The sequence below is a fragment of the Drosophila subpulchrella genome, chromosome 3L, assembly GCF_014743375.2.
Source record: "Drosophila subpulchrella strain 33 F10 #4 breed RU33 chromosome 3L, RU_Dsub_v1.1 Primary Assembly, whole genome shotgun sequence".
Classification (NCBI taxonomy): domain Eukaryota; kingdom Metazoa; phylum Arthropoda; class Insecta; order Diptera; family Drosophilidae; genus Drosophila; species Drosophila subpulchrella.
In genome coordinates, this window is record NC_050612.1 from 21,763,383 (window position 1) to 21,783,780 (window position 20,398).

General features: G+C 41.1%; 6 protein-coding genes across 13 annotated transcripts in view; 3 read left to right on the top strand and 3 right to left on the bottom strand.

Annotated features, from left to right (window-relative positions):
• LOC119554951 (mediator of RNA polymerase II transcription subunit 13) overlaps positions 1 to 1,661 on the bottom strand; it is a 27,885-nt gene extending 26,224 nt beyond the window's left edge. For 3 of the 7 annotated variants that reach the window (XM_037866070.1, XM_037866069.1, XM_037866064.1), the window contains exon 1: positions 1,535 to 1,661. The gene's annotated coding sequence lies outside the window, so the exon portion shown is untranslated. The other 4 variants (XM_037866068.1, XM_037866065.1, XM_037866067.1 and 1 more) reach the window with 4 other exon arrangements.
• Positions 1,662 to 2,247: 586 nt separating this feature from the next.
• LOC119554241 (decaprenyl-diphosphate synthase subunit 2) lies at positions 2,248 to 4,991 on the top strand. Of its 2 annotated transcripts, XM_037865077.1 has the most exons (4): positions 2,248 to 2,436; positions 2,540 to 2,943; positions 3,459 to 3,648; positions 3,963 to 4,991. In XM_037865077.1, the coding sequence occupies exons 2-4, from the start codon at positions 2,582 to 2,584 to the stop codon at positions 4,767 to 4,769; spliced, it is 1,359 nt and encodes a 452-aa protein (XP_037721005.1). In that variant the 5' UTR covers positions 2,248 to 2,436; positions 2,540 to 2,581; the 3' UTR covers positions 4,770 to 4,991. The 2 variants fall into 2 exon arrangements, with proteins under 2 accessions (XP_037721005.1, XP_037721004.1); XM_037865076.1 differs by having other exon boundaries at positions 2,248 to 2,943.
• Positions 4,992 to 5,073: 82 nt separating this feature from the next.
• Positions 5,074 to 6,104, bottom strand: LOC119554243 (methyltransferase-like protein 22). The gene has a single exon (XM_037865078.1). It carries the CDS (start codon positions 5,990 to 5,992, stop codon positions 5,168 to 5,170), a length of 825 nt encoding a protein of 274 aa, XP_037721006.1. The 5' UTR covers positions 5,993 to 6,104; the 3' UTR covers positions 5,074 to 5,167.
• Positions 6,105 to 6,668: 564 nt separating this feature from the next.
• LOC119554899 (DNA-directed RNA polymerase III subunit RPC5) lies at positions 6,669 to 8,419 on the top strand. Its single transcript, XM_037866000.1, has 3 exons — positions 6,669 to 6,779; positions 6,839 to 7,912; positions 7,975 to 8,419. Exons 1-3 carry the CDS (start codon positions 6,747 to 6,749, stop codon positions 8,323 to 8,325), a joined length of 1,458 nt encoding a protein of 485 aa, XP_037721928.1. The 5' UTR covers positions 6,669 to 6,746; the 3' UTR covers positions 8,326 to 8,419.
• LOC119554900 (nucleoside-triphosphatase THEP1) lies at positions 8,388 to 9,103 on the bottom strand. Its single transcript, XM_037866002.1, has 2 exons — positions 9,014 to 9,103; positions 8,388 to 8,937 (listed from the first exon to the last, which is right to left on the bottom strand). The coding sequence occupies exons 1-2, from the start codon at positions 9,057 to 9,059 to the stop codon at positions 8,405 to 8,407; spliced, it is 579 nt and encodes a 192-aa protein (XP_037721930.1). The 5' UTR covers positions 9,060 to 9,103; the 3' UTR covers positions 8,388 to 8,404.
• Positions 9,104 to 9,423: 320 nt separating this feature from the next.
• The window catches only part of LOC119555690 (IQ motif and SEC7 domain-containing protein 1), a 44,298-nt gene continuing 33,323 nt past the window's right edge, over positions 9,424 to 20,398 (top strand). Inside the window, exon 1 of the mRNA XM_037867341.1 lies at positions 9,424 to 10,211. Coding sequence (XP_037723269.1) covers positions 9,826 to 10,211 — 386 coding nt within the window. The 5' untranslated portion in view covers positions 9,424 to 9,825. The remainder of the gene's footprint in view (positions 10,212 to 20,398) is intronic.

The following is a 20,398-nucleotide window of genomic DNA, read 5'->3' on the forward strand; positions in this document are numbered from 1 at the left end:
CACACACACACACATTTACTTCTAGAAACACACAAACGACGATGAAAGTCGTTGGATTTTTCGTTAATCGTTGATGTAGACAAAAAGTAAAATAGGTAAGAGTTTTTCGGCTGTATTCGAGAACTTAAGCCCAGCTAATTTATGAGTTTCCAAAAGGAAAATTTAATTTTTTACAGCGCAAAAAGAGATGAGTAATAGGCAGTCACAAGCACAAACACTAGCGCGCACACAAACACACGAAAATCCGAAAGTTAGCGGTTCTTATTAAAATTTTTTTTTTTTTTTTTTTTGAAAAATAACAGTACTCTAAAATACATTTATATTTAATCTATTACTCAGGCTTGTACGCCTTGCGTTGTATTTTGTGTTTTTTGCGCACGAATGACGAGTCTGAAATTTTCGAACCGACTGCGAACGCTGGCCGCCACACACAATGGAAATTTTGCTCGCCTAGCTTTGAATCGGCCATATATATGGTATATAGGCAGTTGGCGAGTAGCGAGAGAGGAGCAGCAGCAGCAGCAGCAGCAGGAGAGAGTAGTGGAGAGGAGCGAGTGCGAGTAGCGGCAGCGGCTGCCGAATACGAATAGCGGCTTTTGCTCTTTTTTAGCCGAGAGCGCGGCGAGAGAGAGAGGGAGAAAACAAGTTTTACCAGCTAACTGCATTTGCACTGGTGTGCGTGTGCATTAGTGGCGGCGGCGGCGTCTGTTTATCTCTCTCGCTCTTTGTGCATCTCTTGGGGATGCAACCTTTTCGAGAGAGCGAGAGAGAGCACACAGATCGATTAAGGGAAAAATCAGAAACTAAACCTAAAACGAAACTCGAAAGAAATCCGAAATTCCATAATTTATGCACTATACAACACTGCACAGGCCAGACACTCACTCACACACACACCGACAGACACTCTGTGCGAAACGTGATACATAGACAGGCAGCATTCCTCTCGCACGGCACTGAGGCGCGCACACAGGCCAACAAACATACACCTACATGGCAGAGCAACCACTTTCGTAGTTTTCCTTTCGCCCCGTTTTCTCGGTTTCTGGGCAGTAATGTGTGTGTACACATCAGTTTTTCTGATTTTGACTTGCGGCCACTCGAAATAGCCGAAAAAAAATGCCACCGATAACTAAAATCGCACAGTTGTTGCATATTCCTCTTTTGTACACTCTCCTCTTCCTCTTCTTCTCCTCCTCCTCTTTCTCTCTTGCACATACGCACACACACACACACACACACAGCGTCGGGGCAGCGACCGCTAGAGCAATTAAAAACTATTAAACATTTCCGCCTGCAAATGTTTAAACACGGCTTAAATGCCATTTAATCATTTTGCGCCACAATTATTGGTCATACAACGGCACTTGGGCACTATTATTTATATTTAATTTGTTGCAGCTCTTCTTTCACACACACTCATATAGCACACGCACACCTCTTCACTTCTCGGGCATTCGCTTTTGCATTTGCATTTTTCGATCATCCTTTCTTTCACGTTTAATTCTATATTTTCGGTGTTCTTGGAATTTACCGATCTAGTTTTCGCTCGATTTTTTTACATTTTGTGCCACTTTCTCTTTCGCATTCAGATACGGAAAAATCTGCGATACGATCGATTTTTATAACAATTCGCAACAACTGATTAGTTCTTTTTTCCACGCCAGAAACGGTCACTCTAAACATACAAAATGGTTATTCCTGGGACACCAACCACGGTTTCAGTCTTAAATATGAGTATCAAATTTTGGAGAATTATATTAAAGACTCAAGCCAATTTATCGATAGTTAACGAGGACTCGAATAGTGGTGAATTGGTGAATGGAATTGTTGGACAAAAACCATGGCTTAAGAATAAATAAAATAACTCTCCAAAATATTTGTAGTATTTTTTAAGTATTTTTATTTTTTATGGTTCGAACCATACAATTTGACCGAAAGTATGCAACAAGATTATCAAGATCAGTTGCCTGTGTCGAAAAGCGTCCAAATTTTAATTTAAGAATTCATAAAATTCAATAAAATAATTAATTAATTTATTTAATTAAATTAAATTAAATGGTCTCTCCAAAAACTGCGGAGGGTGTCACGGCTAAGCTTACCAAGGACACCCTTCTGAATTTTTAGTGAGACCATTTGTGCAATCGATATATTGATAGCAGTCTCCCAATGCTGGCAGAGCTGGCACATCTAGCTAAATCCGCTGTAAGATCGATGTTTTCACAAGGGTTAAGACATTAATCTATCGGTGTTTTGCCATCTCTAACGCCCAGGCGGGCGAAAAACCTGTTCCCGCTAAAGGCCGTAGTAAAACCACCCCACCGCCCCCCTGGAAGTTCCATGGGACTGCGTGCGGCAATAAAAACAAACAACAGAACGCTTGGCGGCCAACTGAGAGCGGCGGAGCGACCAACTGTAAAAGTGGGACGCCCGCAGGTAAAGCCGACTGCGCCGCAAGCAGCGAGCGCGAACCTCGAAGATTTCACTTTTCGACGGTCGATTCAACGGAGCGGAGCTAAAAGCGCGATTTTCCCAGCAGCAATTGGAAATAATAGCGACAGCCAACAAATAGAAGACAGCCATGTACCGCGCCAGTGGGTTAAGGATTATGCAACAGCTGCGACGAAGGATTCCCGCCGAGATTCAGGGATTCCAGAGCGCCCTAGTTGCGCCAGCGCTGCAAACTTTCACTTTCCAGCGACAGCAACAGCAGCATCGCTGGACTTCAACGACGACGGCCAGTGGAAAGCATTCCAGTCCACAGGTGACGACCCCGCCCCCACGGCACGACTGGAATAGGGCGGTCAGCGAGGCGGAGCGGATCGTCGGCTATCCCACGTCCTTCCTCAGCCTGCGTTGGCTGCTCAGCGACGAGATCGCCAATGTGGCGCTGCACCTGCGCAAACTGGTGGGCAGCGCCCATCCGCTGATGAAGACGGCCAAGTAAGTGGTCCTAAAAACCAGGTTCTGGGATCCTAGGGCTATAATAATTTATTTTTATTTCAAATATCCTGTTTGCTTTGTCCTGCTTTTAGAAAAAGTCGTTTATTCTTTTAAGATAAGTAAGATTTTTAGAGTTCATTATGATCTGTACATATTTGTGATCCAGATGAATATATTATTCAAGGCCATCAAATTAACTTTAACTATAATTTTTATGATTTCTAAGCATCAAATACCCTTACAGTTTGAAAAACAACATTTTTCTTTTAAATATGATATGATAATCAATCTTAAATACCACAGATCATTAATTTCTGGCTTACAAATCTATTTAAAATCAAATTTAGTATTACTACGTATTTGTTTAATCTCTTTTAGACATTAAAAACTAGTTATTTAGTGACAGTTTTCAAGTTATTGTAATATTAAAGCAAATATTAGGTTACATTTGTGAATTTAAGCTTCGTGGAGTACCAATAACTGATTATTTATTAACCAAAATCTCTCCTTTTCAGGCACCTTCTCTACAATGGCAAGAACACGATGCAAGCTTGGGGATTGATAGTGCTCCTGGTGTCCAAGGCGGCAGGACATGCTCCCAGTGTTCCGGATGTTGAGCAGGACAAGAGTGCCGGAGTGCTCCACTCACAAAGGGCACTGGCTGAGGTCACCGAGATGATTAGGATTTCGCATTTGGTGCACAATGTATGTTTAATTTTTGGTAGCAAACTAAATTCGAATGTGACTCATGAAGAAACCATTCGGAAGGGGTTAGTGTCTTGTTGTTAGCGTCTTTTTATGCTAATCAGTTTTACGGTTTACAAGCCAAGCGAGGTGTCTATAACTTTCCATCAATTTATTTGACGGACTGTAAAACTGTCATAAAATTGCTAATAAGTATTTAAGATAATCAGTAGCGAGCGAAGAACATTTTTATAACTACTAAGAAGTGATATAATACCCATGTAGTTTAAGACATCCGATAGAATGGCTTTTAATAAATTAATTTCTCCTTTTAGAGCGTGGTCAACTTGCAATCGAGCACACAGGCTGGCCAGGATGTGGCCACCTACGACGACATGTCCTTTGGCAACAAGATTGGCCTGCTGACCGGCGACTACCTGCTGGGCCATTCCAGTGCGGAGCTGGCCAATCTGCGCAACCAGGAGGTGGTGGAGCTGATTTCGTCGGCAGTGCGTGACTTTTCCGAATCGGAATTCATTGGCGAGCGGGATGAGCAGAACAATCCTTTGCCCTACAAGCCAGGCACCTTCCAGCGGCCTTCTCTCAGCGTTGGAGTGGACTTCAACGAGCACGATGTGATGACCCCAATGCCCATTGCCCAGGTTCTTGGAAACCCCGAGGAGGAGTGGGAGTGCCGTAACATACTGAATGCCGGTAGTCTGCTGGGCAAATCCTGTCAAGCTTCCTTGAAGTTGGCCGGACAGAGTGAGGAACTGCAGCGGCACGCGTACCGCTTTGGCAAACATTTGGCGCTCGCTTGGCAAGCTTGCTTGGATGCCGAGCCTTTCCAGTGTCCGCAGCTCCCGTTGGATGTGACTTTCAGTCTAGTGAGTGCCCCAGTTCTCTTCCATTTGGAGCACGATCCCGGGATGTATGCCCAACTGGAGGCTGGCAAGCAGTCGGTGGATAACATCGACTACGACAAGATCCACAAGGCAATCCTGGCGGGTCCGGCGTTGGTCAAAACCAAGGAACTGCAGCGGAAGCACACGGCTGCCGCTCTGGCTGTTCTTCAACATTTTCCGGCAACCGACGCACGACAGGCCCTGGAGAATATCATCCTGGCCATGCAGGATCTCTGATCTGAAACAATCGCTGTTGATTTTTCACGGGTTCAGGGCTTAGTTTAGTTGTATTTATTCCATTGGGTCATTATTCATTTGAGCAGACATTGTTGACTAATCTTAGATGCAAGATCATGCACTTTTTAAAGACACGGTTTTTGTACTTACTTTTGTTAGTCCTCTAATTACTTGGTGCAAGTACAAAAACTATCATAAATAAACACGTTTTTATAATCCCAACATTTCTCTATAGATTATAACTCATATATAATGGGGAAAATTATAAGATTAAAGACAACCGAATAATAGAAACTATTAAAAGTGGATTAACACTTTTGTATCAGTTTAATTCAAGTAATATACACTAAGGGATCAATTGAAACTAAAACGACGACCGTCTTTTTCGTTGCTCTCCACTACCGACTGGTGATCTTGATCAGAATCAGTTCCTTGCATCGATCGTACTCGAAATACTGAGGGAAATCCAGCGGAAGGTGCTCCATAATCCATGGTTTATTGACCGTCTGTCGGAGGAGGTATTCGTACATGGGAGCCACCGAATCGAAATCCGCCAGGGTGAACACATATCGCTTCTCCAGAGCCATGTAAATGGTTTTGGGTCTACCTGTTTGGCGACCCCGCTCCAGGAGATTATCCACCACAGAGATGAAGGCATCGGTTAGGGTATCACTATAGATAACATCGGCAGCTAATATAATATCACTGTTGTCTATCGCTTCCAGAAGATCCTGAGATTGCTCTTCCTTTGGAGCGAGGAAATCAAACTCCAGAACTGAGATTTTTCCACTGAGCAGTTTGGAATTCCTTTGGACATTGCCGCGGATCAGCTTCAGTATGCAGCCCAGATCCACATCCGTGCAGTAGATCCTTCCGGGATTGTGTATACCCGCTGCTATACTGGTTAGGCCCACACCAGCTCCCAGTTCCATGAGGGTTTGGCCGGAGAACTCATCTTTCTTCGAGAAGAGGTAATCCGCCAGGAGGAGGGCTCCACGCCACACCTGCAAGCCCACCAAACGCAGCTCCGTGGCCTCGGAATGTTCCAATTCGATCACGCCACGTCGTGGCCGCGGCACCTCAAGGTCACCATCCTTGTCCGCCGTAATCCTCGCCAGCTTATCCTCCGGATATACGAACCGGAACTTGGACACCACCTTGCCGCCATCGCGGGTCGTCTGGTAATTGTTCTCGCCGTAGATCTCCGACGTGACCGTGAACATGATCGGGTTATGTATGCATCGGGCCAAGAGCACATAGACTATACATATATAATATATGTGTTTAATGTTGCGGTCGGTCGAGACATTTTCCCGGGCGTCGTGGGCGATTACAAATCGGTATCGCCAATCGGTTTAGGGAAAATTGATTTGCACTTTGTCTTTGCACAATGGTTCGGATCGGGTAAATATGTCTGGTTTTTTATTTTTAAATTATTATAAATACAATTTTTTTAGGTAATTTAAACTATTAATTTATTTAAAATGATTACTAATTTTGTTTATAAGTTTATAGGGAAAACATATAAATTAAGATTTAGTCAAAAATGATAAATGACCAAATAATATGTGTAAATTCATTGACAATCCTATTTTCGAATATAATATTTTATTTCAATAGTAGATAGGAAAATATAATAAGATACCTATAAAATATTAAAAATGTGACCAACAAATTCACCATGATTATTATTATATATTTTTATCTTTGAATTGCAAAATGTTAAAAGTTAAGTATTTTTCTTATACCTTTTTATCTTTATTTAAAAAAGATATATCTCTAATTTATTTTAGGGACTGTTAATTCATATCCTATAAGAATTAGTCTCATTGCCTGCCTATTTATCCCACTGTGCCAATCAGCTGTTAAAGTGTTGGCTAGCGGCGACAGAAAGGGAAAGGCCAGTGTTGTAAAATGCCACAGACCATTTAGGCGTGCACCGTGAGGCAGACAAATCCATCCGAATTTAAAATAATAATGGACGACGAGGACGACCCAGTGGTGGAGGAGGTGAGTACGGGAGTGGCATCATCGATACCATCCATAAACCCACCTCCATTCCCCGCCAGATACCCGTGTTCCTGTCGAAGAACTTGCAGGACAGCTTGTACCTGTTCCAATACCCCACGAAAACGGAGCTCCCGAACCACGATGACTCCGTGATTGTCAATTGCTGTGTAAAACCCATCGCCCAGGAGGTGAAGGTGGACTTCGGCCTGGACATTGATTCCTCCCACTTCGATCGCTTCAAGGGCGAACAGTTTGCGGTGGCCGCCGATGGCAAAAACACCTACGGAGCGGTGCCACCAAAAGGTCAGGAGCGACCCACCTACAAACGTGGCATCATGGACAAACAGGCCTTCACCAGCTCGCGATCCATAACCGATGTGGCCAAGTACATAGTGGGCATCTTTACGGATCGCGAGGTCCACCTGTCACCCCTCACTTCCATAGTCCAAATGCGTCCTGCTCTCAGCCATTTCGATAAGGATGACAAGCGCAAGAAGGCGGAACAGAAGGCCCAAACGGAAGACACGGACGAGGATGAGGTGCTGCAACAGGTCACGGTCAAGTTCGCGCGTGGTAGTGCCAAGAACAGCGGCAAGGAGCAACGTGCCGGCACCTATGATGGTTTCGTCCAAAGGATCGCCGATGAGCCTTGGTGCGAGGCCTACTGGCACTCGAGGGGCACGCCCACCGCCGAGCTGGAGCGCCAGAAACTCTTCGCCACCAGTCATCAGGGCAGTTCGTCCCTGGCCCTGGGTCCCGGCGATTATCTGCGAAAGCTTTTGCCCTACGATGACCATGTGCAGCCAGTTGCGCCCTCAGCTGCCGCTACGGCAGCTGCTCAAGTCCTTCCCGTCTACAACAAGGCCATGCTCAAAACCATGCCGCTGCTGGAACAGCTTACAGTGCTCTTGCGGGATGCGAGGATGCTCTCCTTCAGCGACCTGATGGACATACTCACGGAGCACGTGGATCCGCATGTGGCGGCCGACAAGGTGGTGGCCCTGCTGCCCCAGGTGGGCATCCTGCTGCACGGCAATTGGGTACCACGATCCGAGGTGGTATTTCCCGAGAAGGTGCTATCCCATGCCAACGGAGTGTCCGCTGAGCAGATGATCCGCGCCAGAGATTATATAGTAAGTGCATGTGATTAGTAGAAGCATTTATTCCTTACTTATGCCTTCAATTTCTTCCCCAGCTCTTCCGTTTCTCCCGCACGCCCTACCTGTTTCGAACCCAGGTAATGGCCGCCACCCAGTTGCCACCGGCGGAAACGCTAGACGTTCTGAGGACTGTGGCCCGGGTGAATACCACAAAACGCTGGGAGCTGCTGCTGCCACCGGACAAGGAGTTCGAGCAAAAGTATCCGGAACTGGTGAGCCGACAGGAGTACCACTGGACCGCCTCCGAGCAACACTACAACGAAATGGACTGGGCCAGGGAAACGAAGCGTGTACGCAAGCGATCCACCAGGAAAAGCGAGTCCCAGTCACTGTCCTCATCCATGCCGCCACCTGCTATGAATTCCATTTCCTCCGTGGATGCGTAGCATATGAAGACCTCCCAAGGTCGGAGGAATGGGAGCTTAAGTCTTATACACCTAGCCACTAATAAAAAGACCAACAAGTTTATTTTGTTACAACCAAGGACTTTGTAATGAGATCTGTAATTTCGCCTGCCAAAGTATTCCTATTGGATTTGGTCACCTGGTAGAGAATGGAGCTGGGGACTTTCCTCAGCTGTTCCACCAAAGGTAAGCTGGATTTTTCGGGTATGGTGACCAATAAGGCTCTTTTTTTCTTTAGAAGATCAACCATGGCCGACTCGAAACGCTTGCTAAAGAGCTCCATTTTGCCCACTTCATCGATGACTAGGAGATCCGGTTCTGATTGCGAGTTTTTGATGTCCAATAATGGCAATGTGAGATACTCAAAGTCCTGGACAAACACTGAATACTTGCCCACTTTGGGGCGTCGTAGCTTGTCTTCTGGATTCTCTCGGGCCAGGATTCCCCGTTTTCCTTCCAACGTGACCACATCGAATCCGATTCTTTGGCTAACTCCCTCGCCTCGCACTTCCTCCGTATAGAAACCTTGGAGGAGGTGTTTTTTATCTCGCAGATTCGAGCAAATCTTGCGGATCAGAGTGGTTTTGCCCACTCCTGAAAACATAATCACTGATTATTAATCACAATTTCAAATAGTTACACATATATTTATGGTTGACTACAATATTACCTGGTGGTCCTGTAATTAGAACAGTCGTTAGAATCGAACTTTCCATGCCGGCTTGTTTTGGTAATAAATTAAGGGAATATTTTACGAGTGAACTAGATCAACCAGGAATGGAAAATAAGAAACGGTGTACATTTCCAATTAATTTTTAATTTATTGTTTTTTTTATTTTTACAAATTTCTTAGAAACATTAAAAAAAAAAAATGGATTACTATAAAATTTGACAAATTTATTTTGAAGCTATAAAAGTCATACCCACAGTAAGTTAAAATAAAATATATATAATACGGGTATATTATTCAAATTGGCGGGCTACATATGGTATTTCTGAATACCAAAGAGTCTTTCGGCCGATCTGAACTACGGCCCCACTGCTGGTATGTTGCGGCGCCCCCAGCACGGTCACACTGTTTCCAAACGTCGAACAAAAAAGTGCGTCGCGTTTTCGTCGCGCGTGAATTGAAAATCCGTAAATTTCCGCGAATCCGTATTTCCCAGATCCAATTGTTGCTCGCGATTCACTTTGTTAGTGCCCAAAGAGAGCAGAGAAGAACGGAGAATCCGAATAAGAATCCCAATCCAAGGGCATTATTAAGTACAAGCGAGATTTTTGGCTCGCAGCAAGCTGCATTTTCAGTTCTTTATTGTGAGATTCAAAGTTGCCCTGCCTGTTTCCACCGCTTTATCACCTTCTCCTCCGCCTCCCTCATTCGCGCGAGTGCGTGTGCGTGGCCGGGCTATAATGTTTTGGCCATAAAAATACACAAAGTGCAACCGATCCCCGCTAGAAGTTATAAACAAAGGCTGCAGAATAATGTCCGAGGCCGATCTGAAGAATCTGTCGCAGAATTCGGATGGCGATCAGGAGCTGCTGCTCCATCAGACCACACAATCGCTTCTGATGGCCAGTTCCATGATGTTCGTGGAGAATACGGTGGGCGGGGGCGGTGGCGGGGGTGTGGGTGTAGGTGTACCTGTACCAGGACCCGTTTCCCTGCCCCTCTCGATCGGTATGCCCCATCAACATACGATCCAGATCCCCTACAATGTGGACGAGCTGCTCAGGGAGAACAATGCCCTACATGCCAAGATCAAGGAGTTGAGCCTGGAACGCGATCGTTTACTCTGCGAGGTCTCCAATTTGCGACTCGAGCTGGACATGTCGGAGCTCAAGAGGTTGCCCATCGATCTCGATGAGAAGTAAGTGCTTAGACTAAGATTAATAGATATTTATGCATGCTTACAAATGTGTTGTTGGTAATACCCACATATAAGGGTGTCTTAAGAGAACTCAGGCTTTTCTTATTAGGCATTCTGGTTTAAAAAAGGTATTCCTATTAGAAATAAGTGTTTTATGTAATTTTCAACAGTTATAGACTGAGTTCTGTTTATTATATTTTTTATGATGTTTTGTTTTTGCCTAACTAGTCGAAAAATTCCATCAAGTTAAGTTATCAGTTCAGTGTCTATAATCATACATCTTTTTTCTTTTTTTTTTTTAAACTTCATACATTTTGTCTTAAAAGCAAAAATACATCCCTACATACACATCAGATCAGATCAGAATTCTTATTTTGTATGGGTTTTTAATCTTTTCCTTAGTGTTTCTTATCAAGGCGGCATTTAGCTTTCAAGATTCATGTCAAGGCCCTAAATAATTTAATTATTTATATCATCGATTAAATTGCAAAACATATTGCGCAACAAGTATCAAAAACATTGATTTTTAATTTGGCGTTTTCTGATAAGCACTTTTATACAAAGTGAGATATTTTTAGAACGTATAGATGGTTAACCAATAAGAATGAAGTAATCTATGTTTCACTATAATCTACCGACTTTGTTTTGAAGAAACAACTGAAGATCGTTTAGTAATTTAGTTCTTTACAAATACAGGAATCTTATAATGTACTAACGAACCTTTGGTTTTTTTTTTTTGGTTTTGATCGCCATTTTTGGTTGCATTTCCGTAACCCCAACCTTAACGTTTCCTTGCCCCGAGTGTTGTTGTTGACTCAACTTCTGGTTGAGTCACATTTTCGTCCCCTTGTCCTTGCCACCTTGGCAGCTGCAGGCTGACAAGTCCAAGACCGACTTACTGGTTTTTGCAACCCCTTTTTGCACTCCCTACTACCTGTGGGCTAATCGACACAGTCGTGGTCGCAATATTAGGTGTGCAAGAGGAATTTCCGTACTATAAAAAACACTCACAACGCTTATCGGTCCCAGAACATTAGATAATGGTATATTTATTCTTTGCCAAATTGAATGAGTCACGAGCTCTGTTAGAACTACAGTTGCTCTCTTATCGATCGACACGAACTAGAGTTCTCTGTTTGTTTAGCTTTATCGCTCTGTTTTTCCTTGCTGATAACCAATAGTGCTACTTAGGGCGATAAGAACAGTCTCATGGGAATTCAATGTTAAGACCGAATTTCGATCACTTATTTTGGGGTCTTTCGAGGGAGATTAACCCAACAAATGCATAGGTAAATAAGCAAAGACATATTAATAACGATACGCCTGACATTTGCCATTGGCAGCCGAATAAAGGTGGAAATATCTCTATTTTCGTACCTGACTTTGTTTTGCATGCGGTCATGCCCCACCGCAGACAATCTGTAAAAAAGAGATACATATACACAAAGTGGGCGCAAATAAAGCGCAGTTATCTTTAACCGTTTTCTTTATTTTCGGGGCTTCTTGGCCTCTAAGGTCTGCTAGAAGAATCGTGGGCTCTTCCAATTATTCGCTTTGCGTTTCTGTTTGTTTTTATGACTTTTTTGTTTTTGCGCGAAGCTCACCTTCGCCAAAACATTCAAACATAAAACAACAAAAGTAATATACACTTTAAGATCATCGAAAATATTAATACTCTCTAAGAACTATATGGAGTACAAAACAATATTTATATTTTCAATTAACGCGTATATTAAAAGCGTATTAAATGACTATAAGATAAACTTATTTAATTATTAAAAAAAACTTAATTATCTCACAATTTCCTTATTATTTTCACGTCCATAGTATCTTTAATACATATGAGTTTAAATTTTAATAAACATAGTCCAAACAGAATTTGAAGTACAAACAAAATGTAATATAGATAATGAATGATACACGGCCTTTTAAATTGCTTTCCAAGTATTTTTTATCTATAAGGTAAATGTGTGTCCACGGGAATCCATTTCCTTCTTTTCTCGCCACAATTTTTTACCTTCAAATTAGCATAGCTAAATGTAATGCACATGTGATTAAGATAGCTTAGATCCACTTTTATATAAATTGTACAAGATAAGCCACACGCACTTAGTTTGTATATCTTTCATCATGGGAAAGAGTATGTCACGATGAGACATAAAACTCAAGATCAAAGATGTTGTTGAAAATGTGCGGGCAGCTTTCTGACTTATGAGTATAAGGTTCCACAGCTTATGGTTGTTTTTCTCTGGGTAAACTTCTGCATTTGGCCATCCACACTCCACTATTAAGCTCTCACACTTAGAAACTACACAGAAAACTATTTTATATAAATTTTAAAACGTATTGGGTATACAAATATTTTAATGAATCCAAAATATAGAATGTCTAAATTTTAAACAAATAAATATTCCAGTACTTTTTGAGGAAATAATTGAATGGTATCTTTAATGCCTAGAAAAAATGAAGTTTTAAAAATGTTATATGTGATGATATAGTAATTTATTGATAAAGAAGTAAGTTTTCTTAAATTATTAGGGATAATAGAAAAGATGATCTTTTAAAACAATGATCGAATTTTGTAACCGTGATGCCACAATGTCGTAGTTCGGCCTGCCGCAGAGTTCAGCTCATTAGCCAGTTATCATCATCTAATAAAGCAGACACACGCACCACAGGAAAATGGGGAAAGGGATGGGGGGTGGAAAGCACTTGCCCATTTGAAAAGTGTTTTTGCTGTTGCTCTGGGTCTCTTTGTGATAATTAAGCGAGTGTAGTGGAGAGTCTATTAATTTCGTACGCCCCTCTTTAAAATGGTCATGGCTGGGGTTTTTTTTGGACGGGGGTTACGAGGGGGAGGATGGGATAACGTTTTCCGACTTCTTAATGAGTGTGTACTGTATTCTGTGACTTTAGTAGGTGAAGTAGTTCGCTGCCCTTCCTACCACTACTCTTTTATTCCATTTGCATGCAACATTTGGAGTGAAGATTGCGGTCGTCCCATTGTAAAAGGGGCGTAGATGATGGGGGGTTTGGCGGTTGGAGTTTGGTGGTCAAAATAGGAGCCATGCGTGCTGCAAATATCTTTGAGGTTTGAGAGGAAAATTTTGTTTTAATTAAAAGATATGCCAAATGGACATGCAAGTTGGGGGTCAAGGGTGGGTTGGATGATATAAGTGCACCAGCAGATGGGAAAATCTTTTTTTAGGGGGCGGAGTTGAAAACGAGATAGTAATTGCAATAATAACATGCTGATTTTCAAGTGGTTCCCTATTGTGGTCTGTCGTTTTTATCAAAAACCTTGTGGTTTCTTTACCAGCCACAAGTTGGTTTTTTGTTCTTAAACTATAAACTATTTCAAAAAAGAAATGTTAAATTTTTTACGGTGGTACTTTTGTGGTTACGTAAGATTTATTGAGGTTTGTTTTTATATGTTTGATGACCAGATGGTTTCTTGAATTTTTTTAAAAACTCCTTAGGCTTAAACTGAAGAACTGTTGAATGCTATTACTGTGGTTAATTCTACTTCCGTATATTTGTTCGTAAGTCCTAGAAAATAGGGTTGTGCTTTGTGGGAATCAGCAATATTTATGTCTTTTTGATTGCTTAAGTATATATTGTATTTAAATCTATCATCACCATTTTTATTACAGTTTTACGGTTTGCTATTTCCATATTGTGTCTCTGATTTTGGTTGCCAATCATTAATGTAAAAAAGCTTTAAAAGGATCATTATTTTTTTTACGACTAACCGCGCTTTTATTGTTCTAGGTTTATTCAAGATCTATCAATTAATATTTAAATTTAAATGAAATATGCAATTAATGGAATTCCCCCTAGTTGTGTCAATTATTATGACAAAGTACTTATCCATCACCAGTAATTTCTCTCAATTATTTCAGTTCAGTTGAGGAAGTGCTTCGATACCATAATTTCCCTCCCAAAGTTCTCTATTGCAAATTAACACAATTAAGTTGATCGCTTTTCTGGGTTATTCCAGTGATCCGCACACATCTGGGTTTTGGACGTACCATGTGTCGGTGCTTCAGACTAGACCATTTATTATGCATGCAATAAACGAAAATGAATTTTTCAGTATTCAATCGAAAAGTGAGATCATCGGCGCGCTGGGCAGCCGAAGAATAATAATAAAAATCATTTATATGAAATGTTTAATAAACAATGTCATTGCCAAACTGACTTTCATGTGTTCGAACTAAACTGTCAAGTCACACAGAAAAAAGCTTGCGAAAAATACCAAATGGCTTAAAGTCTTTGGGGGATTAGTTTGCAAGCGAACAATGTAATCAATTAGAGGGCGTCCCCCTTCGGATTTAGTCGTTTGCATATGTTATGTGGGTACTTTTCTTGTCTTTTTTTTATATTTTTTTATTGGTATTCAACTCGTGCAGCTCGTTACGCAGATACAAAGATACAGTGATTGATGAGACATGCGTTCATGTTGTCCCTACCCAAAGTGACAACTTCCGAGTCGATTTTCCCCATTCAGCGGAACTCGCTACCAAATCCAAACCAAACCAAATGCCAATTCGAACTCTCGTTGCTCCAGTGGCTTGTCAATCGTGTTTGGCATTGACAGCGGCCCAGTACGCTTTACATGGCCATAAGTCCCGGTCTTGGCCATCTTCTGGTAATTTTTGCTCAGTTCTGACGGCTGCGCATGCGCCCCAAAAATGGCCATCGTGTGCTAGAGTTTCGAACTATCCAACTATGTATAATGGCCAAAAACTGTGGGATTCGCTTTTGTCTCTGACCGAAGGAAGTTTCGTTGATGATGGGCTGAAAATAATGATCAGCTACTGAAATCGTGTCTATAGGGAAGAGCTCTAATTTTGGGGGCGGTTCTACATGGTTGATTTCGGTGGAAGAAAACGATTGCATGGGAAATATTTGATGTCTTATTTGCATTGTGTTTTTATTTGCTCACCTTATCAGGGTTATATTTAAACAGCAAATACTTTGTATTTTCCATGACTTGATTTTATGTCTCAAATATAAATTAGTAAAAACATTTTAATTGTTATACTGAAGTTACCTTTAATCAATTGCAACTTGCCATGTTAGGTAACTTTTTTTACACACCTAATGCCTATTGCACATTCCCATTAAAATTTGTCACACGTTCGAAAATCAATTAATGCTTCGTTAAAATAGTTTTACCCAGTGAAATCATGATGATTGATGCTTGCAGCTGTTTGTGTAAATTATATAGCCTATGACTAATTTCCATTTTAGAAATAAATTCAATTGTTTCTGTTACTTATCGTTGCAAAGAAAACTAAATACAAGACCTCATTAAGAACAAGCTTGAAATCCATTGAAGGCCATTAAGAAATCGAACGGATTTCCTTTAAAGGCTAACAGAAAAATCCATAAAAAGTAATATATGCAGCATGATTTTGTAATATAACACTCATGTATGAATGTTATTATATTCTCAAATATCAATGAATAACTAATGATTGGTTGTTAAATGTATGTATATGCTTGGTAAATGTAATTAATAATAGTCTATTAGTCTGAAAGGTTTTAATAATAAGATTATTTGCCTGGCTTTGATTCACACTTCAATAGCTAGAAATCTTTATTACGTCCAGTAAGGGATAAAATAAACCATTAGAGCCTTTTACTATGTAATCACTTTATAGCTTCCACCCCAATAAACTTTCATCACCATCTCGTGAGCCCTTGAGGCCTTTGTCTTATCTATGAGGATGGGACTGGGTGGTCGCACTCGCCCTATGACAAAGTCTGTCGAAATGTCTGGGGCGACATCTTTCATCTGTTTATCTTCACTCCACTCAACTTATCTGTGCGCTGGTTTTAGTGCTTTGACTCACTTATCTCATATATAAAAACATAAATTTCGCCTACCCGACTGACTGACAACTTCCGGTTGTGGTTGCATCCCCAGGGTAACAACCCCATCCACCCACTTTGGAGGTCGCAAATCGTGCCCCCTTTCAATCAATTAACACCGCCTGGAGTCGTAAAGAAATCAGCGAAATGTAAGGGGGAAAACAAATGAGGGGAAATTATTTAGAAATAAGAATAACAAAATGCACCCTCAGTCTTTTGACATATTAATGTTGTAAAATTAAAAAACCATCAACAAAAAACGAGAAAAATTAATATTTCTCTGCGCTCTTGGGGCGTAAATGTGTATTTTGTGTACATTGACCCAAATTTTGTGGGGATCCCTGTTCGGTTTTTTGGTTATTTTTCATCGCCATGGTTGAGTAGAGTACTTGGGCCCCCTGCGACCCCCTTTCAGGCACGCCCCAAAATGCGAGTGTTAAGAAAATGCGTTCTTGCTTAATTTCCTCGGGTTTCCCTCTCTCTTGTTTGCCAGAGTGCAGGTCCTGTCTTCCTCTTCCTCGGGCTTAATATTCAAATTTTTATTTGTTGCTTTTTCGAAAATTAAAAGCTCAAAATATTCAACAGCTGTGGGCTGATGCGTGTGTACGTTTTGGATAGTGTTGTCCAAAATGTAAGGCTATAATTTAAAAAAAAATCTGAAATAATAGTTAGATGCGCCCTGTTGTATAATAAACATTATAATAATAATTTAGTTTAAAGCATTTTGTTATCGTTAAACTTAAATGTTTAAAAAAAAATTAATTTGAGTTGAACATGCAACCTTGGATATATTGTAAAAACACAACTAATATTTGTAAAGTATCTTTTGCATTGATATATATTAAAAAAGTATTTCGGGTTCTTAAAAAATTAAGATTATTAATAAATTGATATTTTTAATAATTTTTTTTTTATTTCTGCTATTAATATTAGCCTTAAATAATCCAATTGATCCGAACTGTTGAGCTGCATTTGTTTGTGTAGGCAGGCGCCTGCAGAACCAGCAACGAAAAAAGCCATCACACAAATACATTGCGATTTATATGAATTTTTTGTGGGTTTTTCTTGTGCGTTTTTTTCGAACTCACTTTTGTCTTGCTCATCAGTCATCTGGAAACCAATGCCCCCAGGGCCCATCTGTACCCCGAATTAACACTGCTGCTATATCTTGACCTTAAGATTGTCTGCGCAGCTCGATCGCCAACGTCAATGGACGCAGTTGCGCAGACGCCAGAAGATTGGCGCTGCTTTTGTTTTTTATTGATATTATTATACCCGTTACTCGTAGAGTAAAAGGGTATACTAGATTCGTCGGAAAGTATGTAACAGGCAGAAGGAAGCGTTTCCGACCCCATAAAGTATATATATTCTTGATCAGGATCACTAGCCGAGTCGATCTAGCCATGTCCGTCTGTCCGTCTGTCCGTCTGTCCGTCTGTCCGTCTGTCTGTCCGTCCGGATGAACGCTGAGATCTTGGAAACTATAAGAGCTAGGCTATTGAGATTTGGCGTGCAGATTCCTGAGCTTCTTACGCAGCGCAAGTTTGTTTCAGCAGAGTGCCACGCCCACTTTAACGCCCACAAACCGCCCAAAACGGTGGCTCCTACAGTTTTCATGCTAGAATAAAAATTTTAACTGAAATGTATTGTTCTCATCAATACCTATCGATTGACCCAAAAAAAGTTTGCCACGCCCACTTGAACGCCCACAAACCGCCCACAAACTTCAAAAAATCGTAAATATGATCGCGGATATCTCGGAAAATATCAAAGATAGAGAAATGGGATTTCAGATTTAGATTCCGTAGGCTTGAGCGCAGCGCAAGTTTGTCACGCGAATATGCCACGCCCACTCTAACGCCCACAAACCGCCCAAGCCTGTGGCGCCCACAATTTTCATGCTAGATAAAAAATTTTAACTGAAATGTATTGGTCTTGTCAATACCTATCGATTGATTTAAAAAAAACTTTGCCACGCTCACTCTAACGCCCACAACGCTTAAATCTGTCTACCGCCGGTAGGTGGCGCATTTGCTGCTTGCATATCTCCATTTTCCTTTGGTCCCTTTAGCTGAGTAACGGGTATCTGATAGTCGAGGTACTCGACTATAGCGTTCTTCCTTGTTTTTCTTATTTTTATTGGTGACCCAATGGAGCGTCGTAGCGGCGCCGTTGAACGCACTCGGCCAAACGCCCACAATATATAATAATTTCGTGTTTTTAAATGCTGTTTATGTGGATTTCATTCATCGCCGAGAAAAAAAGCGTAGTAGTGAGCCAAAAACGTAAAACGAAAATGAAAACGAGTCGAAAATGAGAGACACATGCAAATTTAATATATTTTTTGTGAAGTGAGCTGACCACAAGAGAGTTGACCACCGGTTTTGCACGGTAAAAAAATATTCTATTTATTCTATTTTAATAACTAATTAGACCAATAATTCAATTAAAGACAAGTTATATCCTATAAACGTATTCTAAATACTCAAGTTTTAATAGTAAACAATACTTTACTTACTTTAATATTTTAAATACAACATTGTTTCTTGTTAATCTACAAAAACCTCTTGTTTCTTTAAAACATGGGTTTGGTTTTTAAAATAGTGTTTACGAGGATTTTTGTATTTTTTTAAAAATTTTTTCTGTGTAAGTTACAAGCAACCGTTGATGCTGAGCTGGTTAGCAACTAGCCAACCAGAAGATAGCCATTTATATGTGCCATTAATCGATTGTCAGCAGCCTCGTCATGGCCCGCGATCGCCATTGCGGAGAGTGTGGATTGATTGGTGGGGAGAGAGGGGAGAGGGGAGCCGGAGGGGCAGGTGTGTTGACTGACAACCAGTTACCTGTTGCCAGATACCCTGAAATGGCCAAGAAGCTTTGGCGCTTCGTGAGAAGGCTAGAGTAGATCTTATTACTTGTTTGGCTTTTAAATCTTGGTGGAACAAAAGAAAATCTCAAGTTACCTCCTTGACCACAAGATTGAATTTTTCTGTGTCAGAAATTTTAGAAATTATGTAATAAAATTGGTAATTATTACCATTTACTTATAATTGAAATCATGGGTAGAGCATATCGAGTTCGTTTTTCCAGTCTTACCTGTGTATTGATTACCGACTTGCATTTTGCGTCTGTTACTGTTTTTAATAAGTTGCTCTCGTATTCGATTTCTGTTTAGTGTTAAACGCTTGGAGAGTTGCATTAGCGGATTGCATTACCCATTTGAGACCAGGCAACTGGTAATCATCATCGATGGTCATTATTATCCTCCGCTTTTTCCGTGGGAAGGCCAACAAATGTTCGATTTTATATATTGGCTTCAAGTTTTCTCCTACACCTGAAGCGAAATATATAAATAAATAATATAAGATGGCTGGGGGATCCGACAGGTGAAAATTGAGTTACCGTTAATTGCCACGGCGTCTACGACCTGGAAGGCTGGAAATACATATATATAGCAGCCACCCACCCCCTTAATTGCCACACTTAATTAACACCCAACCCATCCCATGACAAATTGCAGAATTGATTTTTATTTTATACGTTTTGTATCTTGGGAAATATCACTCCCTCTTCTACTCTTTTGAATGTCTCGATAACTCCAACTTGGAATTACAAATTCGTGTTTAGCGCATTAACATGCAGCGCAGTGCATAAAAAAAGTAAATTGGAAACAAAAACAGTGGAAACTGCGGGAAAACTAAGCCAGCAAGCGCCCCCACACACACTCGTGAGGCTGAATTTTCCTTCTCATGGCCGCCGAGAGCTCTAAAAATAGAGTTTAACAAACTGAAAAAGTATTCCACCACATACAACGACACGCACACGCTGACAAAATTTAAAAATTGGTGGTTGGGGAGGAGGGATGGCGGGGAAATTCTCTGGTCCCATTTTCACATTTCAATTTTACAAAACACACATACACACACGCTCGCCTCTCATTTCTCAACTCTCATTCTCATCTCGCATTCAGATGCATCCTCAAAACCTCCGCCCTGCAATCCGCAATCCATGGGATGACGTGAGGGCATGCCAAAAGGGAGCAAATCTCAACACAGTTTTTTTTTCCGCATTTGTCCCTACGTCATCGTCCTGTGCAGTCAACATCCTCATACCTTATCCTCAGCCTTTGTCCTGCGATTCGTCGCAATTCTTTAACATCAAAAGTCAGGGGTGTTTTCGGGAGGGATTCGTTTTTGGGGAGTTTTAGGACCCCTCTTCACTTTTCAGAAAAGAAAGATACATCTACTGTGAAAAGGGTAACACTTATTATTTGTTAAATGCCTTAAATAAAATCTGCTAATAAA

Coding starts and splice junctions, on each gene's coding strand:
- LOC119554241 (XM_037865076.1), top strand. CDS start 2,582: ATGTACCGCGCCAGTGGGTTAAGGATTATGCAACAGCTGCGACGAAGG. Junction 2,944..3,458: donor CCGCTGATGAAGACGGCCAA/GTAAGTGGTCCT, acceptor TCTCCTTTTCAG/GCACCTTCTCTACAATGGCA. Junction 3,649..3,962: donor TTTCGCATTTGGTGCACAAT/GTATGTTTAATT, acceptor TTCTCCTTTTAG/AGCGTGGTCAACTTGCAATC.
- LOC119554243 (XM_037865078.1), bottom strand. CDS start 5,992: ATGTTCACGGTCACGTCGGAGATCTACGGCGAGAACAATTACCAGACG.
- LOC119554899 (XM_037866000.1), top strand. CDS start 6,747: ATGGACGACGAGGACGACCCAGTGGTGGAGGAG. Junction 6,780..6,838: donor ACGACCCAGTGGTGGAGGAG/GTGAGTACGGGA, acceptor ATTCCCCGCCAG/ATACCCGTGTTCCTGTCGAA. Junction 7,913..7,974: donor TCCGCGCCAGAGATTATATA/GTAAGTGCATGT, acceptor TTTCTTCCCCAG/CTCTTCCGTTTCTCCCGCAC.
- LOC119554900 (XM_037866002.1), bottom strand. CDS start 9,059: ATGGAAAGTTCGATTCTAACGACTGTTCTAATTACAGGACCACCAG. Junction 8,938..9,013: donor TCTAATTACAGGACCACCAG/GTAATATTGTAG, acceptor TTATGTTTTCAG/GAGTGGGCAAAACCACTCTG.